Source organism: Quercus lobata, chromosome 7 (genome assembly GCF_001633185.2).
Source record: "Quercus lobata isolate SW786 chromosome 7, ValleyOak3.0 Primary Assembly, whole genome shotgun sequence".
Classification (NCBI taxonomy): Eukaryota; Viridiplantae; Streptophyta; class Magnoliopsida; order Fagales; family Fagaceae; genus Quercus; species Quercus lobata.
In genome coordinates, this window is record NC_044910.1 from 45,615,649 (window position 1) to 45,632,928 (window position 17,280).

At 36.4% G+C, this 17,280-nt stretch overlaps 1 protein-coding gene across 1 annotated transcript; it reads left to right on the forward strand.

The window, feature by feature from the left end:
• Positions 1–456: 456 nt before the first annotated feature.
• Positions 457–14,649, forward strand: LOC115952596 (two-component response regulator-like APRR3). Its single transcript, XM_031069770.1, has 9 exons — positions 457–712; positions 1,164–1,801; positions 2,721–2,882; positions 2,987–3,120; positions 3,458–3,619; positions 8,617–8,833; positions 8,943–9,360; positions 9,497–10,232; positions 14,257–14,649. The coding sequence occupies exons 2-9, from the start codon at positions 1,456–1,458 to the stop codon at positions 14,293–14,295; spliced, it is 2,214 nt and encodes a 737-aa protein (XP_030925630.1). The 5' UTR covers positions 457–712; positions 1,164–1,455; the 3' UTR covers positions 14,296–14,649.
• Positions 14,650–17,280: the final 2,631 nt, after the last annotated feature.

Sequence of the window (17,280 nt, forward strand, 5' to 3'; positions counted from 1 at the left end):
ACTCATGTAATAGCCATTAAAAAGTAGGTCACAACAGTAATTTGTAAAAATATAGTAAAATAATTGAAAAATGCTATATTCACAATATTTTCATAATAATAGAAAAGTAATTTCAGTAATAAATTTAAATTAACAATTAACTATTTATAATTTGTTATGAAAATATTGTGAAAACGTGAAAATATTTTGAAATTTCACTGAATCCTTCACCGACAGACGAGTTTTTTTTTTTTTTTCTTGTAAGACCACGTGTCCCCCTCAGATCTGCAGGGCTGCTATCTATGCTATCCTTATCAGCCGACTGCTTTTGATTCTGTACAGCTCAGCAAAGTCACCTACGTTGGGGCCCAACATCAAAATATCTCAAATCCGATATGGCGCTTCTGGCATCTCCATTTTGTCCACGTCAGCAACCATGGACTCTATCTACCCATTTCATCCTGATATTTTTTTTTTCTTTTGCAGTTGAAGAAAAAGTCTTTCTTCATTTTTTCAAAAAAATGGTCTCTCTGTGTTTTTTCACACAGCTCCAGTTCTTTTCTTCTTCAGAAGAAAGCTTTTAATATTTTCTTTTCAAAATTATGATTTGAAATTTTTTTTTTTCAAAAAAAAAAAAAATCATTAAGCAAAGCAAAAGGGTGTTTTGTGCAATAATTTTTTTTTTTTGGCTGGATCGAAGAACTCGATAATGGCAATTGATGAAGCTCTAGAGGTGACTAATTTTTATAAAGTTTGATGTTCAGCTTGTTAAATTTTCATGCTCTTTGTAATTTTATTGCTCTACTTGCTGAAGAAAATTGTTCTGTATTGTAATTATTGCTTTGATAATTGTGCTTTATTCATGACTCTTGTAATTCATGCATAGTAGATCTTTTTGTTTTATGAGTATGTACATCTTTTTTGTTCGACTTAGGGTTTGGAACTGTTTTGCGTGTGTTTTTTTTTTTAAATTTGGGTATTGTGGATATTTAATCTCAGGGTAGTTCTTTGACTTTTGGTTAATTTTAGAGTTCAAAATAGTCTGTGTACTAAGCTGAAGATTGAACTTTTTGTGTAGTCACTTTAATCATAGACTATGTACAGAGTTCATAAAGTTTGTATTTTGGTTAAAATTTATTAGAAGGTTGCAATAGTTTATCTTATATGATGTTCTGATCTGGCAGGGGTCCATGGTGAAAGCAGCTTTTTGGGTTTCAAGGCATTTTTTTGTGGATTAAGAACATTCATTAAGTTATAAATTTGTTATTATGCACGTTGATTCATCGTGTATTTTACTGATTTAATTGTACTGGTATAAGTAGAACTTTGAAGGATCTGTATTTGCTGAGGTTGGGGTTCTTGAAGACAAAACTATGTGCTATTTCTTTAACGGATTGAAGAGAGTTTTTAACCGTTCAGAACTTGGGCTCTCTTCATCATCAGTCTTTCAGAATCTGACTGAAAGGAATAGTCCCAATGAGCATTGAAGGTGATGATGGGGACAAAGAGTCGCGGGAACTAAATTCCTCTTTGCTAGATGGGAAGAATACAGTCAAGGATGGGGTTGTGATGGGTGAGGCACAAGGTGTACTCAAGGAAGGTAAGTTGAAAAGTGATGGAATATCCGAAGATGTGAAGGATGGGCAAGTGGGGGTTTTCCAAGTACATGCTGCTCCGCAAATGCCTCAGCAACAGAGTCAAGGGTCAATGGTTTGTTGGGAGAGGTTTCTACATGTTAGATCACTTAAGGTTTTGCTTGTGGAAAATGATGATTGTACTCGCCATGTTGTTGCTGCACTGCTTCGCAATTGCGGTTATGAAGGTTAGGGACATGGTCTCGGAGACAGTAATGCTTAAATATTTAATTACACTTGGACAGTGGATGCTGCTGTGTTAGCCTACACTGTGATAGAAGTCTTTGAATTACGCAGTTATATATCTTGAATTCCATTTATATACAAAGTAAGTTCTTATCTGCTGCGTAGGCTCGGAAGAATGGGTATGGGGGATTTGGGGAATAGTATATTGTGTGGTGAATGGTGATGTTTGACAAAGTGCTTTATGTTTTTTTCATAAGCACCCTTTTTGTTATATTCCAGATGTGATATAGTTATTCACTAAAAAGAAGAGAAGCTTCCTACAATCCGTAGGACAAGTACATGTATAGGCTCCTTTATGCATATGTTGTTTCATTACTGAGCTTTTTAAAACGAAGTAAATTAATGTCCAATGTATCAAAGCCATCAATTTGGGCCTAAAAACATTTAGTAATTCTTCATGTAAATGGCAGGGATCTAAATCCAATTAAAGATGCTCCTCCAAATTTTCACAGATAATAAACCTCCCAAAATTAAGAATGATTGAATATGTTAGTTGAGGTTGTAAGAAGCTCTATCAAATGCTTTTCTGCTTGCCTTCTGCCAATTATACCTTGTTATGAACCAGCAGCCGGTTTCAAATGATCATGCTTATCAACCTCTCAAATTTTTATGTTTTGTGTTGTGGACAACCTGGACTCGGCTTTGGCTGATAGAAGTAAGATGGACAGCTTCAAGCCACATTCCTGGCCTGCAATAATACTTGCGGCTAAAATATTTCTTTGAATATTCAAAATAATAATGCTATGTATTCATTGCATCAAGATATTTGACATCGTTGGGAACTTCTCTGTGAGGTCTTCTGAATACATGTATCACTTGTCCTTTTTCTTTTTTTCCCAATTTTCATTTGGGTATTATCAGTTATAGAGGCAGCAGATGTATTACAAGCATGGAAGATACTAGAAGATTTAAGAAATCATATTGATCTTGTCTTAACTGAGGCAGTCATGCCTTACTTATCTGGCATTGGTCTTTTATGCAAGATTATGAGCCACAAAACACGCCCGAACTTACCTGTGATTAGTAAGTAGATTTAGTGGCTAATTTTATTAAAGTATAGTTGAATTTGTTATGACATCTATTCGATATATACTTTAACTGTGGCTACTGATGAGATTTATGTGCAGTGATGTCATCCTATGCTTCAATGAGTTTAGTGTTTAAGTGCTTGTCCAAGGGTGCTGTTGACTTTCTAGTCAAGCCTATACGAAAGAATGAGCTTAAGAACCTTTGGCAGCATGTTTGGAGGAGATGTCAAAGTGTGAGTTGTTATAACTTTCCATTTCAGATACCAGACTTTCTTCCATGAACCAATTTAGGTGTGCTACCCTGTTTGTAGACATACAAAATAAATTCTTTTGCTTTACTAATCTGTCTCCATGTCCAATCACATGTAGGCAAGAACATTTTTCTTTTCATGGTTGGTGTCATGTAGCACTAATTTCAGTTGGGATATTATATTTCTATGATATTCAGTGTCTTGTTTCAATTTCTTAGAAAAAAATCTCAGATTACAATCTAAATTTTCATTATATTGATCAATGAATAATATCTAAACTAATTCACTCTGAGATCTCATATTCATTGCTTCTTCCCAGTCTAGTGGCAGTGGGAGTGAGAGTGGTTCACAGACTCAAAGTTCTGGAAAATCAAGAAGTGTTGAAAAGTGTGTAAACAACTCTTGCTGCAATGATGAGGATGATAGTGAGAGTATTGGTTTAGATGTTGGAGGTGGAAGTGACATTGGGAGTGGCACTCAGGTATTGCTGATTCTTTATAATTAAATTCCAAGATTTTGTGGGGTGCATAACCTGTTAATAAAATTTATTGCAAATGAAACTCCAGAAGATGATAATACTCCTTGCAAGCTTTAAATGGGCTTAAAAATAAAATTCTTTACTTTGACTTTATGCATTAGGCGTGACTGGAGAATATTAGCAGGAATTTGAGTTAATTTTTCCTTAATTGCACTTATTGCTGTTTTATATTTTCATGAATTTATGAAAGGATTGGGTAGCTTACAAAATCATTGTACTACCCCACTTTCCAGTGACTTCGATTTTGGGGAGTCTTTTTAGCTATTAACAACTATGCTTATATTTATTAAATTTTTATACATGTTTAGTATGAAAAATTGTGATTTGCAATAAGTTGAAGATCAAGGGGCTGTTTGGTTTTTAAAAACCATCACTCATCACTCCTCACTCAATTTTCGTTACTCATCACTCATCACTTAAAATACCCCAATTTCCTAAACCCCACCCGTTTGGCACACTATTTTCAGCTTCTCATCACTCAAATATTTCTACTTTTTGTGGGACCCATACTTGAGCACTTGGTTAGTGCCTTCTATTAGCCTACCCGCGGAACCCTCATTCCCCACCATTTTTTTCACTTCTCATTTCCCCTTCACCCCTGTTACTCTCCCAAAATACAAACCAGAACCCATAAAAATGTAAAATAAAGAATCACTCAACTCACCCAATGCTTCTTCTCTTTCCCCCAAAACCTTTGTTCTTCAAATTTTTGGATTTTATGATATTATTTTCTTCCTTCCTTTCCTTCCTTTGCTACCATGTAAACCCATCCATGAAAGAAAGTTGTGTTGATTTCGTGATAAATTTTCCAAACCCTCCCACCGAAGTTTCAAAAATCCCAAACAAGAAAAAAAAGAACACCTAACACACAACACCACGGTGTTCTAAATACAGAAGTAGGACAACTAAAAGAAAAATATAAATAAAATCTAAACAAGTAATGGGTATTTTGAAACCCATTCATGTTTGTATTTTGAAACCCCAAATCCAAATCCAAATTCCATTTGTCAAACCCTCAAACCTAAATCAACCAAATCCCCAAATCCACAAACAATTACAAAGGAAGGAACTTTCAGCTCAAAGAAAAAAAGAGAAAATTGAGCAAAAAAAAAAAGAAAAAAAAAAGAGGGTTTCAAAAAGAGGGTGGAGCTTGAAGCTAGAAAAGTTTGTTTCTTCATTTTTTTAAATGGGTATGAGACATCCTTACCCGGTCATGGAGTGCAGCGAAGACCAAAAATATTTTGTGATGAAAGAAAAAAAGAAAAGAAAAGAAAGAAAGAACTGAATGGAGTGTAGTGAATAGAGAAAGAAGAGAGACAAAAAGAAAGAAAATTGGAGAAGAAAGAAAAAAAAAAAGAAAAGAAAGAAAAGAGGAGTTCTTGATTTTATTTTTAATGGGTCTGAGGCATCCTTACCTGGTCATGGAGTGCAGTGAAGACCAAAAATATTCTGTGATGAAGAACCAAAAAAAAAAAAAATGAAATAAAGAAAAGAAAAAAGGAGAGTGACCAGTGGGGGAGAGAAGGAAAGTGACTTGACAAGACTAGTGGGTCACGGCCATGTGTGTTTATTTACGAAAATGCCATGGAAACTGAGTTTTGATAACTTAAAAACACCTAAAATGTGTTTTCAGTTTCCATAACTCATTTCTCAAAAATTAGAGAATTGAGTGATGGAAACAAAAATTGGAAACACATCCAAATACACTACTCAGCCGTGGGACCTACCAATTTTGAGTTATGAGTGATGGAAACAGAGTTATGGGTGATGAAAACTGAAAATCCAAACAGCCCCTAAGATTTCGGGGGTTATTTGTAAGTTGGATATTGAGAAAGCCTATGATCATGTGAATTGGGAGGCTTTTCTAGATTTGTTGAAGAAGATGGGAGTCAGGTTGAAGTGGTGTAGGTGGACCCATACTTGCATATCTATAGTACAGTTCTCTATTTTGGTTAATGGGTCTCTAGCTGATTTTTTTAGAAGCTTGAGGGAATTGAGACAAGGGACCTGCTATTTCCTATGTTGTTTTTGGTTATGATGGAGATTTTCAATAGGATGATGCAAAGAGTTGAAGGTGCTGGTTTACTTTGTGGTTTTAGGGCTGATGGTAGGCAGGGTGGAGGAGAATGTGTCTCGCATCTTTTGTTTGCGGATGAAACGATTCTATTTTGTAATGCAGATGTGGAGCAAATTCTACATGTTCGGATGCCATTTCTTTGTTTCTAGGCTGTGACGGGATTAAAGGTTAAAGTTTTGAAGAGTGAGATGGTTCCTATTGGGGAGGTTCATGATGTGCATGTCTTGGCAGAGATTTTGGATTCTAGGATTGGGACTTTGCCTATGACCTATCTTGGTATGCCATTGGGGGCTTCCCACAAGTCTCCTACTATTTGGAATCCTATTTTGGAGAAAATTGAGCGTAAGTTGGCTGGGTGGAAGAAGCTGTATTTGTCAAAAGTTGGAAGATTGACGTTGCTTAAGAGTACATTATCTAGCTTTCTCACTTACTTTTTATCTCTTTTTACCATCCCTACGCATGTAGTCAATAAAATTGAGAAGTTGCAAAGAGATTTCTTGTGGGGGATTCCAAAACACATTTAGTGGGGTGGGATAAGGTGTGTGCACCTATGGAAAATGGTGGTTAGGAGTAAGGAAATTAACTACTTTTAATAAAGCCTTACTAGGGAAAGGGTTATGGCGGTTTGGGGTTGAGGAGACAAGGCTTTGGAGAAGGCTTGTAGCTTTGAAGTTTGGGGAAGAGTTTTTTTTCGGGCCGGAGGGGGGGGGGGGGGGGGGTGGGGATGGACTTCTAAGTTAGGTGGAGGTGTACATGGGTGTGGTTTGTGGAGAAGTATCTGAATGGGTTGGGAGTTTTTTGCCAAAAATGTTCAGTTTGAGGTAGGCGTGGGGGATAGAGTGAAGTTTTGGACAAATTGGTGGTGTGGGGATTCACCACTCCAATTGACATTTCTGGTTGTGTTTGGAATTGCTTTCAATAAAGAAGCCTTTGTGGCATCTTCTCTTGAACGGTTGGGGATAGAGGAACGGAGAAGTTGGGATATTCGTTTCATTCAAATACCAAATGATTGGGAGATGGGTGTTGTGGATGAATTTCTTCGTACTTTGGGTTTTAATTGACCTCCAACTAAGAATGGAGACCGTATGAGATGGAAGTTGACAAAGAATGGGAATTTTGATATCTGCTCATTTTACAATAAGTTACGAGATCCTTGGCATATTATTTTTCCTTGGAAAGGTATTTGGAGGGTTAAGGCTCCTCAGTGTGTTTCTTTCTTTGTTTGGACTGCAGTTTGGGATAAGATTCTTACAGGCAAAAATCTGCGGGGTAGAGGGTTTGATTTTGTTGACTGATACATTATGTGTCGGTGTAATGGGAGATGGTGGATCATCTGCTACTTCGTTGTGGAAAGGCTTATTAGTTGTGGAGTTTGGTGTTTAGATCTTTTGGGATTTCATGGGTCTTGCCAAGATCGGTTGCAGATACTCTTTTTGGTTGGCGGAATTGGTTTGGAAAGCACTTGTCTAGCATTTGGAATTTAGTTCTGCTGTGCTTACTGTGGTGTATTTGGAGGGAGTGAAATTGACGGACGTTTGAGGACATGGAAAGCTCCAACGACCAGCTGCTTGCTTCTTTTAGTGACTCCCTTTTTGGCTGATCTAGGGCTTGGGGACTCACTTCCAATGATTCTCTCCCTGTGTTCCTTAGTTCTCTCCTTTGTAATTAAGATTTTTTTTAAAAAATCCTCTTTCTGTAATCTTTGATCTGCCTTATGCCTTTTTGCATGAGGTTGCTTTTTGTTTATACATCTTTATTACTTATCAAAAAAAAAAAAACCGTGATTCAAGCAAACCAACAAAGCATAAATTTGTCCTGGCGTATAAATAATTTATCCCTACCTTGTAAATCTCCTTGTTATCTGCTTCTTTTGTTCTTTCAGAGAGCCAAATCTAGTTTTGGTAAAACTTTTCACATATTACCAGTACTTAAAAAACCCTTTTTTTTTAATAGATGAAGAAATCATCAGCAAAAACTTAAAAAAAAAAAAAAAACTTAAAAATCCTAAAATTGAGTCCTCTAGTAATTATGTTTACCAATTAGGAGATAAGACTATTATTATTTATTATAATTTATGCAACCTCTGACATAAAATTAAAAATAGTTTAGGAAGATTACTATATTTTTATTTTGTTATTAATAATCATGCTATTTCAAACTAAGATGTATAAATCGGGATAGAGGATGTAAAATATAAACAACATTACATATGATGTGACTGTGCTATTTCAAGCTTACTGTTCCACTTATAAATTTGCATGTTTAAGTTAACGTTGAGGATGCAACTCCTTTCCTGATCTTGTGTTCATTAAACGCCAGTCAGAAGTTATTATACATGGAAGTTATTACAATGATTCTTAGTTTTGATGTTTTCCAAACAATCAATCTCTAATGGCCATTTGGATAAGTTCATACTCTTGCTGATATCTTTGTCACTGGATTGTGTTCATCACAAATAAAATGAACTTCAACATAGCACCAATTATGAGCCAAAGCCAAAACTGAACTCTGAACCAACTGTGTGCCTATTAAAGAAGTCATATCCAGTCGACATCAAGAGGACTGTCCTATTTTTAACTGCTAGATTCATATTGTTTTGGTACTGAAATCTAAATATTATGCATATGCATTTAATTACATCTACAGAAACATTTATACACCGAGCATATCTATGTGACAGACTAAAGCTATGCAAAGATGCATCTAGGAAGAAATTATGATATTATGTGTCAATTACTTGATAAATCTTTCTTATATTATGGCATGCTAATCACAAATCCATCCATATACATCTTTGTATCTGTCAAAGACCTGGACTCCTAGATATGTACAAGAATAGTATCATTCTGTTATTATTTTGTAGAGCTCTTGGACAAAACGAGCTGTAGAAGTTGACAGTCCTCAACCAGATTCTCCATACAATCAAATGGTGGAGTGTCCTGATAGTACTTGTGCCCAAGTTGATATTACTTGTGCCCAAGACGTCCGCTCAAATGCTGAAACATCTGGTAACAAATTGGTTCCTGTGGCCAAAACAAGGAAGCTCCAAAAAAAGAAGGAAGAATGTGGTATACCTGAAGGTATTCTAGATCTCTAATCCTCTAAGGCTTTGTTGAGAGGTGTTTAGTAAATATATCTTCCTCTTTTCTTCCTTGGTGAAACAAATTGTATCTCCTTTTCTTATTTCAGACAATGCTCCAACTGGTAACAGCTTGGAAATGGGTGTGCCTAGAAATCTAGGTATGCAACTTGAGTTCCTGAGGAGTGATCTGCTTGAGATAAGCTCTAGTAAATTGACTGAGCAAATTAGTAAGGAACAGCTAAACCTCAATTGTGAGAGTCCATCCATCAAGCTAAAGAACGAACATGCTACTCTGACAGGTGATGTTACCATTACTACTCAGTCTCAGATGGACAGCATGGAGTTTGAAGCTCCAAATAGGAATTCCAAGATCTCAGACATCAACAATAAAGCCAATAATGATACAGAAGAACTTCCATCTCTTGAGCTCAGTTTAAAGAGACCTCGAGTAGTTAAAGACACAGGGACAGAAGTTCAAGATGGCCAATATATTTTGAGGCAGTCAGACCTTTCAGCCTTCTCAAGGTATATGAGGGAAACAGGAGAAAATTTCCCATTGTTATAATAGAATATGAATAAATTAATTTTCCCTAAATCCTGAAGGATATCTTTTAATAGTTTCTGCAATTGATGTGTTGATGTGTTTCCTATGTCTATGCAGGTACAGAGCCATCTCAAATACTAACAAGGCTCATCCTAGAAACGTTGGAAGCAGCTCTCCACATGGAATTTGCTTAGATGTTACCACGAAAGAATCGTTGCATGATATTCAATTCCATTCAGGTGGCAATCCTCCCAATCAGTTCTCAAATGTGGGTAGCAATAACATTGATATGGGCTCTGCGATTAATACTGCTTTTGCCAAGTCACTAATAAAAACGTCATCTATATTAAGCTCGGTCAAACATTTGCACCCATCTGATTTCCATTCCATGAAAGAGGGCCCGATATATGCTCCTACAGCAGTGCTGGCTCAATCAAAAGGCACACACAAGGAGCTCCAAAATGAGCACCTTTATCACCATAAGAATCACCACCACCATCTTGTGCACAACATGCAACAACAGTGGCCAACTGACCACAATGACTTGTCCTTGAAGAAAATGGCTGCAGCTGCTCCACACCATGGCTCATCCACTGTGTTGGGTGGGCCTGAAGGTAACACTGCCAACTATGATGTTGATGGAAGTTCCTTAAGCAATGGACAAAATGGAAGCAGCTTAGCAGTTGAAGCTGAAGGGACAGATTTAGAAAGTGATGGTGGAATTTCTGGGAACAGTGGCAGGGGAGGTCCTAGTGGGAGTGGAAACACAGTAGGCCACAACAAATTTGAACAGAGAGAAGCTGCCTTGACTAAGTTTCATTGGAAGAGAAAAGAGAGATGTTTCCGGAAAAAGGTAATTGATGTTCTTGCATTTTTCTGATGCTAGGTGTTGTTGACATTTCTTATCTCTTTGCTTGTACTGAGTTCTTCTCTCTTTTTTGATCTCCCCCTTAAAGGATGTTTTTTTGATAACCCCCCTTAAAGGATATGTTCCAATTTTTCTTTTCTTTTCTTTAAAGCATATTGATTGGGAATGGGGCACTCATTGGGTGCATTCTGTGGAGTTTCACATGTCTTGCACTATTGTGGTTTCTTTTGAATGGTAAAAGTGGATGATGACAGTTCACAGAAAACAAATATGACTACAGAAGTGAGATTGAGAACCCATCAATAGTGCACTAATGTGTTTCAGCATAAGACTGAGATGTGCACAACTAGTACAACTAGACTGTGCCAAGAAAACCATGTACCACTTATCAGTTCAGTGCATAATTTCCTGGCCTATTGACTTTCACACCCTAGCTTTACTAAATCTAGGCACCCAGGATGTCTACACATACCAGATAAGGAAAGCAAAATAAGAAATAGAAACAGGGGGTAAACAAGATGTTCATCCACACTTGAAGCATCTTATTTATGCACAGGATCAAAAAAAAAAAAAAAGAGAAAACTTCAAATATATATATAATGGATTATAATTGTCACATCTACTCCATAACTAGAAAAAGAAAACTTCAAATATTGGGAGTTCTTTTTATTGTTATAAACTGAATTATGATTGTTGCATCCAATCCACAAGGAGTTCTTTCTTTGTTTGATTTGCTTCATATTGCTGATTATATTGAGAGTAGAGAACCCGTACATAAAAAGAGTTGGCGCCTGGGGGTGAATCCTAAGGATTCCATAATTGAGTTCCTATGGGAGTGCCCTGCCTATAGATATGAGCATGCATGTTCACAAGTCTGATTTGGAGTGTTGTAATATGCTACACTTGTTTTATTTATGTTTGTAACTTTTGAACTTTCATAATGATGGATATGGGATAGGGTGATGGTTGGGGGGAGGGGGGAAGCAAAGTTGTATAAATTTATATATTTCACATTTTTATAGACACCAATTTGGATCTATTAATGTTGATTGATTTTGTTGGACATATTTTATCATAATTAATGCTGGATGTTGAGACTTTTTAGGATTTGATTCTCTTTTATTTTTTCAATGTAATTGATGACAAGTTATTTCCATTTCTAGTTAGGTTAGAAATTTTTTTCCTTTCCTTCAGTCATGTAGTCTGGGAGTCTTATTTAAAGGCCCCAAATTCAATATTGTAATCAATTGATAATGGGTTAATGAAATTTAGGTTGGAAGTTTTCTGCCAATGCTTGGTGGTGATTCTTGGGCTCATATTTTTATCTCATGCTGGGTGGTGATTGTAAGCAACACTAAGTAATGATTCCAAATCAATCCTAGGCGGTGATTCCTAGGTCTTATCCTTTTATTTTGTTCCTCTTTTGTTTCCCAAACACAAGTCCCCCTCTTAGAGTTTGTCGTCCCGTATCAAATTTTTCATTGGAGCAAACCTTGATCTAATCTAAGAAAGCCACCATAACCACTACCCTTCTTAATGAATGATTCCCATCCTCACTAGCACAGCCTATCATGGCACCTCCAAAACCTCAAATCAGCCCTAAAGCCAGCTCAAAATCAAAATTCCCAACAATTCATAAAAAAAAGAGGGTAAAATACCCCCATCTTAGACAACCTAATCTCATTGCTACAAACAACAAAATGGAAAGATCCATCCAAAACCCAACCCAAATTGTAAGGACCCCGCCCTAACTGTGTAGATATTGTCCGCTTTGGGGCCTATGCCCCTCACGGTTTTGTTCTCCCTCAAATCACACAGTAGTGGGGGAAAAGACCTCTACACATTGAAGGGAGGTCATTCCTTATAAACACATTCCTATGTACTTCCCTAGGCAATGCGGGATTCCATGGAATGCAAGACCCCCTTTTTTGGGTCACTACACAAAATCCCAAACCAAGACCCTATTTGACACAAACCCCTGGTCTAGATTCCCTCTAGCTGGGAACCAAAAAGCTAGGCTGAATCCTCTACCAACCTAAATTTATCCTACCATCAATAAAAGCCTCAATTGAACCCTGACTAAGGCTGAAACCCATCCCAAACCACCACAATTGAGCCCACTACTCCTGAAACACCAAATCATTGAAAGCCTAGCTGTAAAATGCGTCGTTGCATCACCTCCGACCACCACAATTCCCATAGTCATCAAAAATTCCTTCTCAATTCCTCCTTGACTTCTTTATAGGTTCCACCTAAATCACGCATAGCGAATTGAGATAGGCCTTGTAGCCCTAAATGCTATTGCCTTTACACCACGCCTCCCATGCCTCTACCACAAGTTTGCCAGAGAACTTGCCTCACTGCTAAAGTCGACCTGTGCTGGCCTTTGATTTTGAAATTGATGGAAACTTCATTGTTAAATTGAAATCACTTAGGCCAACCTCAATGGGAGTTTTGTCAACCCGACTAATTTCAAAACCCCAATTTGCATTGCATCATGTTTATATACAAAAAGAAACCCCAAAACTGGATCCAAACTGACTTAGAAAGTTTACTTGACACAACCAAAAACAAAACAAAATGTGACCCTGCTATTGCTGCCATGATTTACACTCAATGGGGTCAAGCTTCTCCAACCTTGGGAGACTTGGTGCGGACACCAAATTGGACCTATTAATGCTAATTGATTTCGTTGGACATGATTGATCTTAATTAATGCTGATTGATGTTGAGACTTTTAGTATTTTATTCTCTTTTTATTTTCACATTTAATGTAATAGATTACAAGTTATTCTTATTAGGTTAGAAATTGATTTCCTTTCCTTCAATGGTGTAATTTGGGAGTTATATTTAAAGGGAAATTATTGTGTACTTCCGGAGTATCATAAATACGTACTCCCTTCTTTCACATGAATGATGGGTCCTACTAATTAAATTCATGGTGTGACCCACCATTCATGTGAGAGGAGGAAATACGCATTTATGGTACTCTGGGAGTACCTAATAATTTTCCATATTTAAAGGCCCCAAAATGCAGTATTATAAGTAGGTTGGAAGTTTTCTTCCAATGCTTGGTTGTGATTCCTAGGTTCTATTTTTCTACTTTCATCACTTGGCAGTGATTCCAAGAAAAATACTAGGTGGTGATTCCTACGTCCTCCCCCTTTATTTTGTTCTTCTTTTGTTTCCCAAACACAAGTTCTCCTCTTAAAGTTAAGCCTCAGCTGAAGGCAAGAGTGTACCACGCATCTTTCTTCGCTTGCAAAGAACAAAGCCGTGCGAGTCCTTCGACCCCAGAGCGGACAAAATGCTTGAGGGCTTGGAACAAATCCTCCCCCACAGTTGCCTATGGACGTAGATTTAAGGCAAAATCTTGTTAGTCCTTGGTGTTTTCTCTTGTATGTGCTTGTGTCCATTTTTCTTTCTAATTTTCATGTTTTGTATTTTTTTTTGTGAGATCTTTCTCAAACCCATAATAATTTTCATAATCAATCTTGTTTGGGGAGTACTTTGGGTGGCCCTTTCGTGCAACAATTGGATCAATTATAGATTTTGCACCTCTTTCTTTTCTTAATCAGTTGTAACAGTAAAAGGAGTTTGCTCTTGTTTTCGAGCCTGTGTTTCAAACCAATACCATTTCCCTCTCAGAAAAGGTTTGGTGTCTCCAAAATTTATCTCTTTTGGATCAATTGAACAAGCAAGATCATCATAGCTTTATGCAGGTTCTCATTCAATACATACCATATGCTCCAGATTTTGGTATGCACACATCACACACACACGTTGGACAGAATTTAGATGGACGGAATTATTTCTTCTGGGGCAGTCTTCTGTGTCATGTACAGCCATCTGGCTTTCCTTAACTGGGAAAGGCAGTCATTCCTGTCTATAGAATTATACATTTAGAGTTTTTTTTTCTTTCTTATTTTTAGTTACTCTTGCAGCTCCTTTCATATATGAATATTTGCAGAGGAATTGGTTTAACTTGATTCTGTGGTTGGTTTTTCAGGTTCAATACCAAAGTAGAAAGAGACATGCTGAACAGTGACCTCTCATTCAGAGACAATTTGTGCAGCAAACGGTGAATGAAAACACAAGCAAGACAACTGATGGTTAATTTAATGCTTTTCCTGTTTAGAAAAAAAAATGCTTTTCCCATTATTGATTAACAATTAATTACAACTGTGACAAGCAGTCTACACTCAAGGATGGGAGGTCATTTAGGTAAATCTTGACTTTTTATTTTTTGGCTTATTGCTGTGGACATTAATTGCTACTTCTAGAAGAGTGCTCTTACTTGCCTTCTGCAGGGAAAAGAGTCTTCTTTTGTGTGGTTCTATTATGGTTTCAATTGGGTATTTGGAAAACTTTTTACCCTTCTACATTTCATTTTCAAAAGCTCTTCCTTGTTGACTGAATTATTGAGACTTCAGCCTGCCTCATTTCTTATGGAAAGTTAATTCCTTTGTCAAGTTCCACATCAAATACAGATATATCTCAACAAGGTTAGTCAACATAGGATCCAGTATATGCGTTCAAGGAATGGAATGACACCAGCTCTTGAGCTATTGGCAGTGGCATGGTTGTTGTTTCATTGGTTGCATGATATTATAAATGAGAGAGAAGAAACACTAGTTAACTTGTTGGAATATTCATGTGTGAGTAGTGTGGTTAATTAAGTAGTATAGTTTCATTAGTTTAGACTTTTTGGGTTAAATAATGTCTTAGTTTGTTAAATCTTAAATGAGTCCCTCACAAAGTGAATTTTCAATCTTCAAATGTTTTAAGGAGGGGGCTGCTTTGTAATTAAAAAAAGAAAAAACCTAGCTCTATTTCCCCCCCCCCCCCCCCCCCCCACACACACACACACACACACACACACACACACACACACACACACACACACACACACACACACGACTTTATATCAATATTCAAATAGAAACTTAGTCTTTATCTACTATAAGTATATAAGAATTAGTGGAGAAATTGCACTTCACCACCTTATATTATACTCTTGATTACACTTTCTATCATAAACTATAATAAGTTTTACACGTTGCACCTTTGACATCAAATTTGCTATTAATTTGGATGGATAAGTATGACACTATAGGAAAAAACCTAATTGCCCACCTTCATAATTTCTTAAAAACAAATGAGAGATTACACTTTATCTCTTAAACTATACTTTTTGTTATACTTTACGCCCTAAATTTTGAATTTTGTCCAAATTAATAGTGAAGTGTAATAAGAGTCATAGTTTAGGATGCAAAGTGTAACAAGAGTCATAATTTATAGTGCAAAATATGCATTCGAAAAATTTAAGATGTAAAGTGTAATACTGGTATAGTTTAGGGTGGTAAAATGTAATTTTTCTAAGATTTATTCAAAGACTCTAAGCTAACAATTTATTCTATCCTTATCCTTATGGACCTTATCCAATTTATTCATGCTTACTACCTCCTAAGGGAAAACCACATTGTTATGGACCCAATTGGTTTGTTGGTTACGGAACCAAAATCTCCTAATTGATAAATGTACTACGAATGAGTACAAACCTCTAAAGTGAAAAGTCACTCACTAATAAAAAAATTTTAACTTTTCTTTATTAATCAATATCAAACCATATACATACAGCAGGTTTTACATGATAAAAGTTTTACAAGATAAAAGTAACATTCAAATCCAAAAGAAACCTCATCTTTATAACTCTATTAAAATGACATTATGCATTTGATCATTAATGAAGCAGCTGGTGGGATCACCATATTCATGGTTTAAAAACTATTGACTGTAGTTGCCTCTACGTGTATGTGAGAGAGTGATTCTTATTTCTTGAGAAATCTGTGGACTTTTTAACTGGTACTATAAAGAACCTTATTTGAGGGAAATCGAGGCACCTACAACATGATATCTCTATCAACTAATACGGAGGGGCTATGGCTTGTTTTGGGCCATGCATTCGGTTCAAGAATGGACCCATCTAAAGCTTCAAATTTGTACCCTCTATCCAGTCCTTAAGTGCCAATCTAGGTCAGTCAGAATAATATGTCCGATGATGGATTGGACATAATGCATTAATAATTTAATACTAAAGTGCCCATTGTCTTCAATATTCGACCTCAATCACCATCTAGGTAGATGAATGGATCAGCCTCATGACTCCTACAACAAGCCAAACGCTCCTAAAAACTTGGCTCAGTATCAAAACAAATCTCTCGCTATCATATTGAATGAATTTTCTCGAAACCAAAGCCTACCAAGTATTGTCGGCCATTAATAACTCAAGCTTAATAAAAAGTTTGCTTATATTCGTTTGTTTATAAAATAGTTAATCTTGAGTAATTTTAAACTTGTTTAATAAACGAGTCAAACTTAAAATGTTCATGAACAGGTGAACAATATGACTCGATAAAAAACATGTCAAACCTACGTAGGTGTATGAGTTTAGTTATACACTCAGGGAAATTGAGGCACCTCCAACATGACATCTCTATCGACTAATACGGAGGGGCTATGGCTTGTTTTGGGCCATGCATTCGGTCCAAGAATGGACCCATCTAAAGCTTCAAATTTGTACCCTCTATCCAGTCCTTAAGTGCCAATCTAGGTCAGTCAGAATAATATGTCCGATGATGGATTGGACATAATGCATTAATAATTTAATACTAAAGTGCCCATTGTCTTCAGTATTCGACCTCAATCACCATCTAGGTAGATGAATGGATCAGCCTCATGACTCCTACAACAAGCCAAACGCTCCTAAAAACTTGGTTCAATATCAAAACAAATCTCTTGCTATCATATTGAATGAATTTCCTTGAAACCAGAGCCTACCAATTATTGTCGGCCATTAATACCTCAAGCTTAATAAAAAGTTTGTTTATATTCGTTTGTTTATAAAATAGTTAATCTTAAGTAATTTTAAACTTGTTTAATAAACGAGTCAAACTTCAAAAAAAAAAAAAAAAGAAGTTCATGAACAGGTGAGCAATATGACTCGATAAAAAACACGTCAAACTTAGGTCGG

Coding starts and splice junctions, on each gene's coding strand:
- LOC115952596 (XM_031069770.1), top strand. CDS start 1,456: ATGAGCATTGAAGGTGATGATGGGGACAAAGAGTCGCGGGAACTAAAT. Junction 1,802..2,720: donor TCGCAATTGCGGTTATGAAG/GTTAGGGACATG, acceptor GGGTATTATCAG/TTATAGAGGCAGCAGATGTA. Junction 8,834..8,942: donor AGAATGTGGTATACCTGAAG/GTATTCTAGATC, acceptor TTCTTATTTCAG/ACAATGCTCCAACTGGTAAC.